This window comes from Tripterygium wilfordii, chromosome 7, assembly GCF_013401445.1.
Source record: "Tripterygium wilfordii isolate XIE 37 chromosome 7, ASM1340144v1, whole genome shotgun sequence".
Taxonomy (NCBI): domain Eukaryota; kingdom Viridiplantae; phylum Streptophyta; class Magnoliopsida; order Celastrales; family Celastraceae; genus Tripterygium; species Tripterygium wilfordii.
In genome coordinates, this window is record NC_052238.1 from 7,907,918 (window position 1) to 7,926,034 (window position 18,117).

Here is an 18,117-nt window from a genome sequence, read left to right on the forward strand (position 1 = left end):
TTCTTTCCAACTAAAAAGATTTGCTTTTTGATCATACGACAGTCAAGCCAACTTTTTTAAAGAATAAGCACAAACAATATAGAATATAGAGACCTCTTTAAGGAGATCTCGCTGTCTCTTCCGTTTTCTCTGCTATCTTAATCAGTTGATCTGAACTTCCGACGTCTCCCAGGTCGAATCGAGCTCGCAATCTGCTCCGACACTGATTCAATTCAAATGGGTACCCTCTCAAATCCCGTTGATTGGATCCTGTTGATTTATAAATCTCTCTTTTCAATTTAATTTCATGTTTCATTGCTGTTTTAATTGTTTAGGTTTTATTGCTGATGTGCGTTTTAGGTTCAATTGTAACTCCGTCGTCAGTTTCTGAAAGCTGCTTTATGGGTTGAATATATTTGGGTCAATTAATATTTTCTGGAATAACGTGTAATGGTATATAAATTTGCGGTGATGGATGTTTGCTTGGTTCGATCTACAAATCTAGGTTTCAGAGAGCTCTCGTAAGTTATGAAATCTGTAGAAAATTCTTTTGAGTGCTAAAGAAATGTTGGAAATGGAAGTAATGTAAGAATTTTGAATGACATATTGTCTTCTTTCACGTGGATTTTTCCTGCATTGTGATTGAAGGTGATAAAATTGCAAGGGTCAGTCCATTTTGTCAAAATTGAGCATATTCATGTGATGTAAATTTCATATCTTTCTAGCTTTCCTTCAAAAATTATGGATGGAAGTTCAATGGTTGATATAAGGAATTAATTCTGAGTTGGGCTAATTAGTGGGTTCGAGATTGGGTTCTTTTAGAGTTTAGACTATACAGTTTTGTCAAAAAGTTCCTGGCACATCTACTATAAAAATATTAAGTTGAACTAAGGACAATTCCAACATGACATTTCTGTTGAAAATAGTGATGGAAGCTCCTAATAGGATAAGGTCATTCCCGTTGAAAATGGTGATGGAAGCTCCTAATAGGATAAGGTGGTAAGTGGTAACACTTTTCTAAGTTTATGACACTGTGGCACTGCCATTTCTTATCATGCAACATAGATGGAAATTGCTGTTCCTTTTCAATCTATATGACATGTAATTGCATTGCCAAATATAATTGTGGGCCAAAGTCATAATCTGTTTTGGATGATTCTACATGCTCCCTTGATTTGCCTGCTGCTAAGAAGTGTGAATGATAAGAAGTAGAAGTAGTGACAAAAGTAATTTTTCTCCTAATATATGGGCCCTGTGGTTTTCCAGCGAGCGATGGAAGTTGTTCTACTCATTTGATTGATGGAGATGGCACGTTCGAAACTGAAGGACTTGAACATTTTATCAAGGAAGTGAAGTTGGGGGAATGTGGATTATCATATGCTGTTGTCTCCATCATGGGCCCACAAAGTAGTGGTATGCATTTTAATCTTCATTGCTGTGTTATTTTCTATTTTTGTGCTTCACTGTCGATGCGTTGTTCTGTTGAAGGCTTGATATGGTGATATGCATTTCATCCAACCGCTACGCTACGTGGGAGAGGTTTTATTGCTGAGAGATTTTCCTTCGCTTATTGGAGCTTAATAATCTTGAAGCAACATAAAATCAAATGTGTTTCTATATACACTAGCTTCAAATTATGTGCTTCGGCAGTGTTGACTTGTGAATTATGATAAAAATTTCAATATTATGTACATTTCACCTAAATGACTGTCGAGAAGTGAGAATGGTATGATACATCCTTGATATGAGGTTAAGGATGCATGAATGGATGCTTGAAGTACTACGAAATATGCACTTTGTTTCAAAATTAATTATATTGCTAATTCCTGAACATGGTCTTCTTCAGGTTTTACCCACTTCTTCCCTACCGAGTATTTGTTTATTAATATGTTATAGTAAGAAATGAATTTTGTTCTTGAACTGCACCATTGACAAGAGTTTGACATTGTTTTCTATGTTATGCACAGGGAAGAGCACTCTCTTAAATCATTTATTTAATACCAACTTCAGAGAGATGGATGCATTCAAAGGAAGGCATGTGTTTGTTTTTTTCTTTTCCACTTTAGGTTACTTGAGTTTTAATCTGCCATAAAGCTGATTCGTTCTGGTGCTTCTTAGGTCTCAAACTACTAAAGGTATTTGGTTGGCAAGATGTACTGGCATTGAACCTTGTACTCTTGTAATGGACTTGGAGGGTACTGATGGAAGAGAACGAGGAGAGGTTTCCCTTTTTCCCTTTCTTTACTTTACTACCTTTTGTAATTAAATTAATTCACACTTTTTTATATTAGCTTGCTTTTTTGTTACATGCGAGCATGTGGCCCAATGGTAGAGTTGCAAGGGTGCAACCTAATGGTCACAAATTCAAGTCTTGGAAATAGCCTCTCCACATATTATATGGGGTAAGATCTACATACATCTTGCCTATCCCCGATGCCGCCCACTGCAGGAGCCCTGTACGTGGGAGTTGTTTACCTAGCTTGCTTCTTTGTAGTCGTTGTCTCATATCTTCCCCACACTAAGTATTGTGCAAAATTCTTGGTTCCGACATATGTTTCCCATAATTGATTCTATATTTTGCACCTTTTGCCTGCTCGTGAGGAATATTATATGTATTGGAGTAGGTGAAAGTCATTGCTTCACTCATTTTCCCTGGGTTTAGGAACAGACTGTCATCTAGCTCAACTAGGAATAATCCATTCATTCTTTCTTTAAGAGCACCTATGGCTGTAATAACATGGCATTATGGCGTTCATATTAGGTAGATTCTGTAGAAAAGCTGCTTGCAATAGTAAATCTTTTTCTTTGTGATTCCAACATTATAAAATACTTAACATCTACGGAAATTGATTGTGCTTTTACTCAATTAAGATTCTTGGATCCAAGTTTATAGCTGCTAGAAACTCTAGTCATTAACTTGAGGTTTTGTAATAATCTTTGGGGAACGAAAACTTAGGATTTAGGTTACAAGATGGTGAAATTCTAGACTTACCAAAAAAATAAGTCAAATTCTAGAATCTTACAAATATTGAGAACATGTTTCATGTGTGATTTATTATTTTTGTTTATGAGTTCATATGAGTTGTAGTTTCAGTCTATAAGCTATATGGGAAATGGAATGTTGAAACTTAAAATGTCTAAAGGCTTTTGAAATTTCAAGATTGGAGAATACCACCTATTTCCCTGACTCCCTTCTAAAATGATCTTATTGGGGATCATGTTTTTAGGAACTAATATCTTTCAAGTGGATTCCATAGTCAGATAGTTACTTTTGAGTTTCAATGCTGAACTTGTATGCAATATATGCATGTGCAGATATGTAAAACTTGAATGTATTTCAATCTATCTTACAAGAGAAAATAACAATATAGCATAGGGCAGCCTCGAACTAGGAAGCTTGAGGAAATTTACTTCAACTGTGAAAAATGAAAAAAAAATCACAGATAAGGTTTTGTAGCAAAACTCCCTTCTTTTGATACAAGTCGTTGAACTCGACGGAATTTGATAAATTTTTTTTTGAATGTAAAATAAAGTTTATTAAGGTGCGCCTAGAGAGTGCAACTGAAAGAGAAGAGTATATAAAGAGAACAAGTGTGAAATAAAAAAAAAGAAGGTTACATCAAGACTGTCTATGAATATCAAAGAGATCGCTGCCATTTTGACAACCAGAATTTGGTCATGAAGGAACACTTATACATGAACTTGATAACGTAGGACCCATGTGACCAACCAAAACCAAATTAAGAGAGAAAATTTGTCTTCAAACATCAAATTTATTGACTTTGCTCATGTTATTTACCAGAAACTGTCAAACACCATTGCAAAATAATTTCTTTTCAGGTTTCTTCTGCTGTTCCTTTTATACTAGGAACCCTTGGATTTCGTTATGCTAGATCTTAGACCTGGATCGGTCTGAAAATAATCAGAATGTTCTATTTTCGGAAAAAAGATAACATTTTTTGTGTTCAACTCTGTGAGGGAGAACTTATGGTGGAACAAATGAGCTTCAAGTTAGGATCCCCATTGAAAGATGTTGCTGAAACATTCTGCTAGCTTTAGATTTAAGAGCTACTCTGCAAATGTTTTGAATAAACTCTCGATTAAGGACTAAGAAGATAGCGAATCAGAGGAATTCAAAGGCACTTGAATAAGAAAGTGCAGACCTTTACAGAACAAGCCAGAATCAAGCCCACATATGCAGCAGTGCTTATAATCACCAAACAGAATCTCCTTTTGTTCTGCCTTCAAATATCTGCAAATACATGCATATTGTTATATGCAGAATGGTTGTACATCTTGGATTCTCAAGAAATCACGAAATTGAGAGAACCTTGGGGGTCTTCTTTGCGTTAAACGGGAAGAAATGGACCTTTTTTCCTTAATTATTTTTCTATAACTTTACCCGAAATAGTTTGGGACAAGGCTTGGATGACGATGTTTCTATGACTTTGATTTTCTCTGAATCAGGTTTTACAAGGCCATGTGAGTCTGACATGACCAATTTCTGTTAACTTTGATTACTCATACCAACTGAATGGGTTTTTTCCTTCTAAACTTTACTTTAAGGGCTTTTAGTCCCTTTTTTTTGATAGTTGAGGGGGTAATATGCATAGCTACATGGTCTGAGGGTTCCTGGTGCTATTTTCCCATATATAAATGTAAATATGCAGTTGAGGCTCTAAACTTGAACCCTTCATAGCTTCGGGTTTTCACCTTATTGGTGCTGCAATAAATGTTTTTCAATTCAAAGACTATGCAATTGAGAAGCACCACTATACAAGTGGTTTGCTACTGAAGGCAGGGTTTGAATCCCCCAATCCCGGCGAACGATAAATGATATTTTATGTTTGTGTATATTTTGGGAACAAATAATTGGCCATTTTTGCAGGACTAAGCATCCTTGTCTTTTCCTCAGGATGATACAGCATTTGAGAAGCAGAGTGCTCTTTTTGCTTTAGCTGTTTCAGATATAGTGCTAATAAACATGTAAGTTTATACTTTCTTTAGGTGGCTTGCCATAGTTCTTTTGATTGTTTGTTCTAACTTCTAAGCAACATTACACTTGTGTAGGTGGTGTCATGATATTGGTCGTGAGCAAGCTGCAAATAAACCTCTTTTGAAGACCGTGTTTCAGGTATCACTACTCGACTGGTCTGTTTTGTGAAATTTAAAAACTTAAGCAGCTTGGCTTATATTGTTTTTGGTTTTTTCTTTCCTCGTGTAGGTCATGATGCGACTATTTAGTCCACGGAAGACTACTTTGATGTTTGTCATACGGGATAAAACAAGGGTGCGTTTCTTCTATGTATCATTGTCCAATCATATGTCATGTATTTTTTTTTGTGTACTCTTGTGCCTTGCCATGGATTTTGTTGGATTTTACTTGAGATTTTTATCGTCTGATGGTATTTAACTGGTTACAGACACCTCTGGAAAACTTGGAACCTGTCTTAAGGGAAGATATCCAAAAGGTAAAGTCCAAGGCACATCCCATTTTTATCTAACTGATTTAACAAATTTTTATTTGTCCTAGTTTTATCCCTTTCAACTATTTTCTTTTTCTCAATGCAGATATGGGATTCTGTCCCTAAGCCAGAAGCCCACAAAGAAACTCCATTAAGCGAGTTTTTTAATGTAAGCTGTCATGTTGTGTTAGCAGGGTGGTAAATTGGATTTTCCTGAATGGTGAACATTAAGTAATTACAATGGTTTTATCTTATTGTCTGAAACGGCTAGGTTGAAGTTGTTGCTCTTTCTAGTTATGAAGAAAAGGAAGAACAATTTAAAGAGCAGGTAAGCACTGGGAAGATAACGTGTTGTTTCTCTCTGTCAGTTGTTTTGAATTGAGGCAGTGACAACATATTTAGAAGAATCCCTGGATTTCTTTATTTATAATTCATTTGTCGGCGCCCCTCCCCACCCCTTCCCCCAAAACACCGTATCAGTGAGGCTGTTTTCCTTACTTGAACCGATGACCCTTAGGAAGGTTTCAATGAAACCACACTTTTGTCGATCCACTGTTCGCCTTATTAAAAGTAAATCATAGTTGTGCTTTTAATCGCGATTTTCTTAATTTGGAAAATTGAGCTATGCCATATGACTTCATGAACTTCTCCAACATTCATATGTGATAGGTCGCTAGTTTGAGGCAACAATTCTTCCATTCTATTGCACCTGGTGGACTCGCGGGAGATCGGCGGGGTGTGGTTCCAGCATCAGGATTTTCATTCAGCTCGCAACAAATCTGGAAAGTCATTAAGGAGAACAAGGATCTCGACCTTCCAGCCCACAAGGTATGAGTAATGAGCTTTTTATGAAGCAGATTTTCATGGGAAGGATGCTCATTTTTTTGATTTTTATGCCACCAATGATCCTTGTGTCAGGTCATGGTGGCTACTGTACGCTGTGAAGAAATTGCTCACGACAAGTTTGCTGGCTTCACCGGAAACGAGGTAAATTCTTTATAATTATGCCTATTTGAATTTCAATCTATGTATCATTTATCATTCTTAGCATTTTGGCCTAATAAATGGCTTTGAAAGCACTGCAGTACTGGCTTCATATTGAAGAGGCTGTACAATCTGGCCCAGTTTCCGGCTTCGGAAAGAAGCTCAGTTCAATTCTCAACAGTTCTTTATCAGAGTAAGTGCATTTCTTGGATGAATGTCTTTTTACAAAATTATTAGTTACTGGACTTCTAAGAACTTGTGATGGTTACAAACTTAATGATTCTGCCTCTGAAGGTTAGAACTGGGACAAGGGTGATGTGCACGCTTGTGACTGTTTTGTTGCCTATTCAAACTAAAGAAACAGCCTTTCTGTAGCCAGGACAGTTAAATATTGACGGATGTGGGTAGAGTTGGCACACACTTGCCAGCTATATATATGCTTGGAATTCATTTGTTTAATGCTACATTCCATGTGTAAAGGGGAATGTGAGGGCCGTTTGATGCAAAGTGGTTTCGTCTTTTTGAATTTTTAAGAAAGAAATAATTTAGATAAAGTAGTCTAAAGTGGTGTTGATTGAGTTGACATTTGGTCAAGTGAGAGACCTATGTATACTAGGTTTCAATGCATTTCTAGTTGATAAGATCTTTAGGCTCTTATGACTTCTTTGTCATAAAAGGAGATTTGTTGAATGACTTATCTAACTGTGTATGTGTGCTATTTATCTTTTGGTTTATGTTTGTTTGAAGTTTATTTGCCCTATCTGATAAAATGTATTATATATGTTGCGTTCTAGATGCAGTTATCATGTAGTTTATTCTAATGGGATTATACTGGACGACCTACTTTTTACACTACAAATTATTCAGTCTTTAGAAGTATTCTAATGGGGTTAGACCAATAATGCATTCTCTGTATCTGTTTTCCAATTCTAGGTATGACGCTGAAGCTACATATTTTGATGAAGGTGTCAGATCTGCAAAGAGAAAGCAGCTAGAAGAGAAATTGCTGCAAGTAATAGTTCTCTACTTATTCGTGAATCATAGTTCTGTAATTCTGTTACGTTGGACGTATATATTGCTGCAAACCAAAGATCGTAGGAAGATGAATTTTAAGCAACCTGCATAATTGTCCAGTATGCTGCATACTTGTTGCCGCTAATTTTTTTTTTCACTTAACACTTCCAACACTTCTGTCATAATTATCATTCTACTAATGGATTTATTTACATTTATATTAAAATCAGATGTCTTTCATGTGCTTTCCATGCCTTATTAATGCCTCGCAATTGCCATTATCGCAATCGCCATTAGCGTAAAAATAAAAAAAAATTGCATTGGAACTTTGAATGCTTGCTTTGAAAATAGATTTTTAATCCTTGAATCATAATTGCTACACCATTATACCGTCCTTCTTTTTCCCTCATTATTGATCTTTTTTATTTTTAGCTCGTCCAACCAGCTTTCCAATCCATGTTGGGACATATAAGATCTGGGTCACTTGAGAAATTCAAAGAAGCATTTGACAAGGCTTTGAGTGGAGGAGAAGGGTTTTCTATGGCTGCTCGTCAATGCTCAGAGTCCTACATGGCTCTGTTTGACGAAGGGTGTGCAGGTATAATTGAATTTTCTTATGCATTGGATAGTAATGAAATGAAAATACATGCTGAGAGTGATAATAACACACACAACAAAAATGAAAGTGAGCTCGGAGACACGTACTTTTAAAGATGACACTGAATTGGCTTTTCATTATTGATAAAAGACAAATCAAAAATTATTATTATTATTATTATTATTCTTGTTCATGAACAAGAATAATCATGTATGGGATGAATATTTTTTTTTATTCTTGTTCGCAACAAGCACGCGCATAATCTCGCTTATGGAACTTGGTCAATGCGAGATGAAGCGATGCGCAAGCCTTGCGCATCGCATCGCTTCTCGCTTAAAGCGCAAGAAGCGTGCACATTTGACAACTATGATGTTTTTAATACTTGAACTCGGGTGTTCTTTTCTGAAAGTCCTTGAATGGTTCGGGTTTGTTTTGGTAACAACAAACATTTTGACTTTAACCCATTTTTACAGATGTTGTTATTCAACTAGCAAACTGGGATACATCCAAAGTGAGAGATAAGCTTCGACGTGATATCGATGCTCATGTTGAATCTGTTCGTGTTTCCAAGCTTTCTGAACTTACGTCAGTATATGAGGTACCAGAAACCACTTGTTTGTGTACATCTTTTCCTCTAGTAAGTGTCTGACTTCGAATTTATTCGGGTTTGAGTGATGTGAAAACAAACCAAGACATGTAATTGGAGTTTGTGAAACTTAGCGAGTTGGAAGTTGTAGTGGGGTTATCTTTGAGGATTTTTGTTTGGCATTGAACCAAAAGTTTGCCAGAGAAAGGTCGTGTTTTTTTCACCATGTGGCTGGTATTTGTACCAACTTGCTTGTTCATCGCAAATATGTAATATCCGTGCTTGTACTAACCAGTTTTTTGTTTTGAACACTTGTTGCACATGGTCATTGTGCAATATATCATATATCTTACAATAGAAGCCCAAAACTTGGCAGCTTGCATTATTCATTTGAACTTATATATGTAGGCAAAACTGAATGAAGCACTGTCAGGACCAGTTGAGGCACTTTTAGATGGAGCTAATACTGAGACATGGCCAGCAATAAGGAAACTTCTTAGGCATGAGACTGAATCAGGCGTCTCTGGTCTCTCAAGTGCACTTTCTGGTTTTGAGATGGATGAACATGCCAAAGAAAAAATTCTTAGCAGTCTAGAGAACTACGCAAGAGTGGTGGTTGAAGCGAAAGCAAAGGAAGAAGCTGGAAGGGTACTTATCCGTATGAAGGACAGGTCAAAACTCTACCATTTAACTTCAGTCCATTGATGTGTCTCAGATTTCTCTAATATTAGGATTGACTTTGAAATTCATATGCAGGTTTTCAACTTTGTTTAGCCATGATTCTGACTCAATGCCACGAGTTTGGACTGGGAAGGAAGACATACGAGCTATCACCAAAACTGCTCGCTCTGCAGTATGTGAACACCAATATATTTTTAGTTCTTGAATAATGAATTCTTTTGTTTGTTTTGGATCTCTTAATTTTTTTTTTTTATGTAACTTTTTTCAGTCCCTGAAGTTGCTATCTGTAATGGCTGCAATTCGCTTGGATGATGAGAGCGATAACATTGAAAACACTCTATCCCTTGCTTTGTTGGATGTTAAGAGTGTTGCTACTAGTACTGATAGGAGCATTACAGCTATTGATCCACTGGCCTCGAGCACTTGGGAACAGGTTCACATTTTATTTTTTGCCGAAAATTTATCTTCTCAATTCTGTTGCTATTTCTGAAAACAATGCTATTCAATGATAGAATTGGAGCTTTGGAGACCTAAATTTTATGTTGTTTGGAATCATATTGCGTTACATCTTTTTTTTAAAGACTCGTATACGTATGTATATGTACCATGGCAATCTATGTGCTAGCTTTGAATGTAGTGTAGATTCATTTGACAAGAGGTTTATTCTTAGAAATTGTTTGTGTGGAGATGTTGAATTGTTGTTGTCTTAGACGACAATCTGCCACAGATTCTCTAAGCTTAATGGAGATTTGATTATGTATGTGTGTTTGTCTCTGTGTGTGCATATAACAAAAAGGTGTGTGTTGATCGATTCTTTGTTCCTTTGAGAACTAAAAGGTACTTTTATTGATGCAGGTTCCTTCCTCGAAGACTTTGATCACACCTGTCCAGTGCAAATCATTATGGAGGCAATTCAAGGCAGAGACTGAGTATAGTGTCACCCAAGCTATTTCTTCTCAGGTATGATATTGTAACCTACGACTGTTTGTGCGAAAAATCTTTATACCTTTTTCCAAATTGATTCTCAACTATATGGGGGTAAATGTCGACCGTGTTTGGCTCAAAACATTGTAAGTTGCATAATGGTTCAGTTGCTAGATGAGCAATTTGATGTGAAGAAATAAGTATGAAATTGGAGTTCATCCATGGTGCCCTGCCGTCTGAAAACAAACTTTTCATTTGGCTCATTGATGCAATGGCTCTGGAAATGGTTGGACGACCTAAGAAGACTATCTCCTAAGTCTCCATGCTAATTGGGGGTGAATCGGTAGGTTTGATTGGTTATTTTACATTGGAAAAACCGGGCCAAAATTTCGGTTCTCTTAGATATAGAAAACCGATAACCAACGGTCAAGCTTATCTTGACATGAAAACCGTCCAACGGTTTTCGGTTATTACGGTCGCTTTTCGGTTTTTGACAGCCCTAATGATAATGCTGTCAAAGAATCAGTGACAAAAAATTGGTCTTCCTTCTCCAGACTAATAAGCAAGGTAGGCTATGATTGATCAATGAGATTTCAGGTGTCCAATCATTGACAATCGTAATTCCGGAGGATCCTGGTGGTAATGGTTGGAAGGAGATGGAGAAGGTGATTTGCAATTTGGCATCAGAGGTCCAAAATGGCAATTCTGATCCCCCTGGACAACAATTTGCGGGGAAGCAGACAAACCAGTTTTCCAATTGTGGGTTTCAGTTGAAAGATGCAAAATATGGGCACTTCTTGAGTAAGGGTCATGATTTACCGGAAAAGGATGCCGCCGCCGAGGGAAGAGGTGGCTCAAAAGTCAAACCCCAAGTCTGACAAGGCAAAGGGGAAAGCTGCAAAGTTTACGGAAATATATTTGAAAAATCAAATCCAATCACGGTGGGATTTGGGCTCCTCCCACAAAAAGCCACAAATGAAAATGGTGTGGATGCCCATTAACCATTTGGGTGTAGGCCCGCCATGTACTTCTGGACCTTCGATTACCACCTTTACATCTGCAGACAAAAGACCAAGATGGAGTGTTGGAAATTAAACCAATAGTGAAAAGAGAATAAATCCAACCCATGACCTCAGTGGTGATAATAGCGAGCAAGCTAACGAAGACGATTCTGGAGAAAGCACACGGTTGCCGAAGACGAATATTCTCAAATCAGTTCTCTTAGATCTATTGTGCCAATTGATTTGGGCAAAGGTGATGATCTGCAAAATCCACAGAGTTCAACAATGGTTGAAGATATAAGGCAAACATCGAAGATTTACTCGAGTGACTCATATGAGAGAGTTTATAGTCATATGAGAGAGTTTATAGTTTGGCGAACTCTTTAGGAAGGAAATCTCACGAAGATTGGAAGCTTTTTATCGCTCTCTGGATCTCCCACTTGAGGACTAGTCACTTTAATAATCAATCAAGAAAATTGATAATTGCAAATACTGATGGCAGTTTTGAGCCTTTGCCTCTTGCAATCGATAAGTCTCTAATGCAGAATACAATTGTCAAATTGATAATTCAGGTCATGCTTGGAATCTAGGAATGTCGAATTATGATAGAGTAAATGCTACTGGAATTTGCAGATACTTAGTGGCTTCGGGAGCCTTTGGCAACGGATACCTCCCTTAGTCTTGTTCTAGGTCAGGTGGAGTGCTTAGCGATGCTAACGTTAGATGGAAACTCTGGATGGATGATTAATAGATTCAAAAAGATCAAGCGTCCCTCGGTATCGAGGACAAAGACTTGGAGGATGCAATAATTGTCCTTATGTGGATTGAGGAACGAAGAAACCAGAAGCAACAAGTGAATTGGGCTAAAAAAGGGGTGATCACTAAGAGGTCCAAGGACAAGGGTAAGGAATTGAAATGGCTTAAGTTTGGTGTTAACTATACGAAGGGGTCCACTAGGAAAGATAGTGATATAGGGATAGTAGTTACTAGTTAGTAATGCCAATTAAGCTTCTCACTTGGAATATCAGAGGGCTTAATGATCTTGATAAGAGAGTTGTTGTGAAAATACCTTACAGAAGTGGAAGGCTAGTGTTATTTGTTTGTAGGAAACAAAGCTGGAGGGTTTTTTGCCCACCATCTTCAAGAAGGTTTGGCACTTTAATATTTGGCATTGGACCTCTCTCCATGTTATGAACTTGTCGGGGGTATCACAATCCTGTGGGATCAGAATAAGTTTGACTATAAGGATTGAGGTGGGCTTTTATTCAATTTCCGTAACTTTAACATCCCGAGTAATAATTTGCTTTCGGCATTCTTGATGGTGTATGGTCTGAGTAAGTATGGTGGTTAACTAAATGTTATGGGTTGAACTTTCTGCTTTCAGTGGATGGATCCGTGGGTTCTTGGTGGTGACTTTAATAGTATCCCGGAATTGTGTAATATGAGGCACTTTAGGGGCTTCATCTCTAAATTTATGCTCAAGGACCTCCTCCCTCTTTTGAATGGAAATTTCATTTGGTCTAACATGAGGGAGGTAGCTTCGTTATCCAAGTTGGACAAGTTATTAATTTTAGTGGATTGGGATTTACATTTCTAAAATGTTCGGCATCCCCTTTTACCTAGATAGGGGTGGAAGTTCGGTGGTTCGGTCCAGTTTTAGCCAAATCGAAATTTTTCGGTTCCATTTTTAAGCAAACCGAACCAAACCGAATAACATGCGTAAACTAATATAAACTGAACCATATATTTCGGTTTCGGTTTCGGTTTCGGTTTAAACCGGAACAACTGAAAATTTATTTCTCAGCTCAGTTGAACCTGAACCTGTGCCTCAACCTGTTACCTGCCAAACTACCAAAGCAAATGCAATTCCAATTTACCTGCCAAATGCAAAGTCTCCTAAACTGCTAAACACATTAACCAAAAGGACCAATTTACCTCCTGAATTCAGTCCTAGTCACTCCTAGTTGGCATGTGACATGTCCACAACAATACAGTAAGGCAATAGACCAAATATTACAATTCCACAGGGAGTCAAGGACCACAGGTCCACCATCCACACCACAACAGTCCAAATATTACAATACCAAATATTACAATTCCACAACGATTCAAAACATTAAAACCGTAACCAAATTTAACATAACCTTCAAACTGTAACCGAAAAACAGAACCAAACTAAAATTACGGTTTGGTTTTCTGATTGGTTTGGTTTTTAACAGCCCTATACCTGGATCCACTTCAAATCATCATCCTGTCCTCTTAGAAAGTGGTTCTCAGGGAGAGAACTCTTAGAAAGTGGTTCTCGGGGATGGGTTCTCTCCCTTTGGGTTTCAGAATTGTTGGCTTGGAAATGCTGAACTTGAAAATCTAGTCAGGGCTTAGTGCCTTGGCCACTCGGTAGCTCGCCTAGCACCATCAAACTTGATATTGCAGAGGCTTGTGGCCCTACCCATTTAGAGTCTGACACTACAAAGATTGACCCTCAGAATCAACAGATTGTAAATTTGGATAGGATGGAGGTTGAGCGTGGCAAGCTAAGTAGTAAGGATTGGGTAGAGGGAGAACTTCAAAGTCGAGCTCTCTGATTTGTTAATGGTGGAGTTAGGCAGAAGTCTAAATTTTTTCACCCAATGGTCTCTTTGCGTAAACATATAAATTACATCAGTAGCATCTCTATTTATGGCTCATACGCGTCAGGGTTGAAAAAGGGAATATTTGACTATTATAAAGGTCTTTTCGCAGAAATTGAATCTTGGAGGCCCTCCTTCGATCTCGCCAATGAACACTAACAGTGAGGCGGCGGGTGCATAATTAGAACATTATTTCTCGGAGTAGGAAATTAAATCTGCCCACGAAGATTTTGATGGCGGTAAATCTCCGGATCTAGATGGGTTCTCCTTTGCTTTCTTCAAGTGATTATGGTCTATTATTGAGAGTGGCGTGATGCTGATGTTTGTTGAGTTCCTTCCATCAAACTAGTAGGTTGTCGAGTATATGAATTCCACCTTCATTAGTTTGGTGCCCAAAAAACTTGGAGTTTCGAATATCAAAGACTTCAAGCCTGGTAGTCTCTTGTGCATTGTTATATTTGGTTTAGAGGCAGTATCGGGCCTTCAAAGTGAATTTAGGAAAAACCCAAATCGCTGCCATAGGTTTGGACATGAACCGGTTAGCGGGTATCCTTGGTTGCAACCTAGTTAATTTTCCTACGTAATATTTGGACTTGCCCCTTGAAGCAACTGCATACAAACAAGTATTTGGAATTTAGTAGTGGACAAGTTTGACCAAAAAGCTCTCCGGGTGGAAGAAAAAAATCTCTCCAAGGCTGGTAGACTGACCCTAATAAAGAGCGCTTTAAAGAATCTCCAGTTATACTACATGTCTTGTTTCCTACACCCTCCTCTATTGCCAATGAGCTTGAGTTGGTTCAATGAAATTTTTTATGGGGTGATAGCGAAGCTGGGAAGAAGTTTTATTTGGTGAATTGAGACTCTGTGAAGAGGCACAAGGACAAAGGTGGTTTGGGGATCATTTCCTTTAAGCTCTTCAATAACGCCCTCCTTGGGAAATGACACTAGAAATTTGTTAGAGATTGAGACCAGCTGTGGAGGAAAATTGTGGTAATTAAATATGGGCTACACTGGAATGGGTGGACAACTGAGCAATCCACGAAGGCTCATGGTAGTAGCCTCTGGATTCATATTCAGAAAGGGTGGCCTTATTGAGAGCATCACGTGTCGTTTAAGGTTGGAATTGGAACCGAATTAGTTTCTAGCATGATAAATGGATCAATGATGTCCAAGGGTCAGCAACCTCATAGATGGCGTCTTTTGGTCCTTGTGTTTTTCTTGGGAGGCCCAATATTAGGATATTGACCTCGTCATGACCTTCTGGCAGACTCTCCATGATCATGTGCCTCTCTATGAGGATGACAATATGTGTTGGTTACTCTCTGCTGATTCAGTCTTCTCGGTCAAATACTACTACACTTAATCTTTTGATGGCCAATCGAATAGTGGAGCTATGTGTGGAGCACCCCTTGCCCAGCTAAGGTCTCCTTTTGGGAGGCTCTGTGGAGCTAAATTCTTACCATTGACAATCTTAAAAGAAGGGGTTCATTCTTGCCTAACAGATGTCTTCTACGTAGAACGGAGAAAGAAATTGTCACTCATCTCTTGTTGCGTTGCTCCTGGGCGGTGAAAATTTTGGGGAACGGTGTAGAATCTAATGGTTGTTAATAGGGTTCCTTATGGTAATATGATCTCGGAAGTTAAGGCTTGGCATTTCCTTGCCTTTGATAAATCCAAGACTACATGTTGCCACGTTGGTTAAATCTCGAAAGAACGAAATTCTAAAACTTTTCCTTGAAAGGGAGTGCTTGATTGTGGTTTTCTTGGATAGATGGCTCTTTGTGCTTATGCTATGGTCGAGTGGAACTTGTTTTAATATCTTTGATTGTTTTAAGTTGTCAAATATGTAATTTGATTTGTTCTTGGGTTGCACCCCCCATGCTGTTAATAAATCTTTTCTATTCAAAAAAAGAAAAGAAAACAACTTTTTATCTTAGCTTCATATTGGTGCTAAAATTGCATTTCCAATCTATGTTTTTTTCATTCATTTATTTTTTAAACGCATAAACAATTCACATCTTTGCACGTTTTGGTATCAATTATGCACTAGGGTCATTAATTGGATTTTGAAACTTTTGTTATCAAGGTTTATATCACCAGAATCACCACATCATAGCGTGTTTTATTAGATACTTCTATCTTATTTTTTATTTTGATATCGTTTTTCTTCAAATTATCAGGAAGCTAACAAGCGGAATAACAACTGGTTACCTCCCCCATGGGCAATTGTTGCCTTACTAGTCCTTGGATTTAACGAATTTATGACACTTCTGAGGTATCTTATAAATTGATTTTGTTTGTATCTGCTTTAGAATGCATTATCTTTTTCTGCTGTTACGTACTTTAGCTGCTTCTTTGTTGCAGAAATCCTCTGTGGCTTGGTGTTATCTTTGTAGCTTTTCTACTGGTTAAGGCCCTTTGGGTGCAACTCGACATTACTGGGGAATTCCGCAATGGTGCTGTAAGTGTCCCCTCATTTATCTGTAGATTTTTGCCAACAAATTGAAAATACTTTATTACCAATACGCTGATTATTGCATAAAGTTATGCCTTGGAATTGTTGGTGGAGACTCAATCCTGTTTCAACTTTTAACTATTAAGCTGCTCTATATACAGGATGGACTTATGAATTACTTTGACTTTTCTACTTGTGGGTACTGAATGTAAGTGTTAGAATATGTATAAATGATGTGAAACATGCCAATTCAACAAGTTGACTTATTGGGTTGAATGACAAAGAAACAAATCTTAACATGGTATCGGAGCAACATGTCTTGATTTCAAACCTTAGTTTCAACAATTTAACCCTCATTTGTTGGTGCCCCAAGTGAGGGCCTTGTGTGAGAGTAGTCCTATTGTTGTTAGGCCTCGTTTGTTATGCACATGTTAGGCGATCAGATTGTATAGCCCACACTTGAGGGCGAGTGTTACAATATTTCTAAATGATGTTTAACATCCTAACCCAACAAATTAATTTAATTGGGTTGAATGGCAAAAAACTAATCTTAAGAGTAACATTATAGATGACAATCCATGTTAAGAAAATATTATATGAATTAGATGGGCGTTAGATGGCCATTATAGGTTACTATCAGTCCTTATTTATTGAATAAGGCTCCAAGGGGGTACCCCTGACGTGCTTTCTCCTAGGGGGGTTAAAAATGACATACTGATATGGGGGCTCATTTTGCAGAATCATTTTTACTCAAAGAGTGGCATGTATGCTGTGTCACTAGATAGTTTATCCAAAAGTGCTTAGAATTTCAAATTTACTAACACTTTATCATATATACTTCCAATTTTTTTTTGTGTTGGATTGATGGAAGATGATTATGAGTGCTAATTACTAGCTTCCTGCATTTACAGCTTCCTGGGTTGATCTCCTTGTCTTCCAAGTTCCTTCCCACGGTTATGAACATCATCAAAAGCCTAGCAGAGGCAGGCCAGACCCCAGCAACAAACAATCCTCGGACAAACCCTGCATTACATTCTCGGAGTTTTGGTAATGGAGTAAGCACCAGTGAGTCATCATCAAATCCTTCTGCGGTAACCACCTCCTCCGAGAATGGGACTGTCAACTCAAGTTACTCGAAAGAAGAATAGTACAATAGGTATTTGATTTCAAGCTATGTTGGTTATTGAAGAAGCTCGCTTTCCCACTCCACATTGGGGTGGTTTAGTTATTGCGGATGTGATTTCCATGTATACGATCTCTTGCAAGCATGTGGAGGAGCAGAATTTCCAAGGCATTGATTTTTATACAAGTGCCACATACAAGGGGGCTGGTTTGTTATGGAACACTCCCCCATTACATAGTTTTATGTATTTTTGACTAGGTGGTGTTGAATCTTGTGTCCTGTTGGTTGGACAAGCTACAGGGCATCCTTTATTTAAACCAACGTTGGATGTGTTGATTTGCATTCAATTTTGTTTGACCATCAACTTTTAGTGGTAATTATTTGGGTTCTTTGCAAAGAATTTGGGGTCTTGGAAGATGAGTCTGTGAGACAGATATACATTATATATTGAGACAATGATGAACAGTTAGATCTCATATTGATAGTCATTCAATTTTTATGGCAACAGATGGCCTCATTCATATCCTGCTAAGTGGGGGGTAAGTAGGAAAAAATAGTACTTTGTGTCCCTTTGCAGTCTAGTGGTTGTCTTTCATCTTTACTCAACTTTTGATTGTACTTTAGCGATCTAGCTGTAAGATATTGGATTGCATTCTTTGGTCTCAGTTTTTATCAGG

At 37.8% G+C, this 18,117-nt stretch overlaps 1 protein-coding gene across 1 annotated transcript; it reads left to right on the forward strand.

Annotated features, from left to right (window-relative positions):
- LOC120002222 (protein ROOT HAIR DEFECTIVE 3-like) lies at nucleotides 1-17,959 on the forward strand. The gene is made up of 23 exons (XM_038850895.1): nucleotides 1-220; nucleotides 1,246-1,392; nucleotides 1,947-2,013; nucleotides 2,098-2,200; nucleotides 4,895-4,965; nucleotides 5,050-5,113; nucleotides 5,204-5,269; nucleotides 5,403-5,450; nucleotides 5,551-5,613; nucleotides 5,716-5,772; nucleotides 6,114-6,272; nucleotides 6,363-6,431; nucleotides 6,530-6,621; nucleotides 7,362-7,440; nucleotides 7,875-8,040; nucleotides 8,514-8,638; nucleotides 9,035-9,297; nucleotides 9,383-9,479; nucleotides 9,576-9,740; nucleotides 10,163-10,267; nucleotides 16,043-16,137; nucleotides 16,227-16,323; nucleotides 17,229-17,959. The coding sequence occupies exons 1-23, from the start codon at nucleotides 217-219 to the stop codon at nucleotides 17,463-17,465; spliced, it is 2,439 nt and encodes an 812-aa protein (XP_038706823.1). The 5' UTR covers nucleotides 1-216; the 3' UTR covers nucleotides 17,466-17,959.
- Nucleotides 17,960-18,117: the final 158 nt, after the last annotated feature.

What these genes read in the sequence shown, in the direction of transcription:
- LOC120002222 (XM_038850895.1), top strand. An exon ending in CTGGCTTCACCGGAAACGAG is followed by an intron (nt 6,432 to 6,529) that starts GTAAATTCTTTA and finishes AAAGCACTGCAG; the next exon opens with TACTGGCTTCATATTGAAGA. An exon ending in GTTTGACGAAGGGTGTGCAG is followed by an intron (nt 8,041 to 8,513) that starts GTATAATTGAAT and finishes CCATTTTTACAG; the next exon opens with ATGTTGTTATTCAACTAGCA.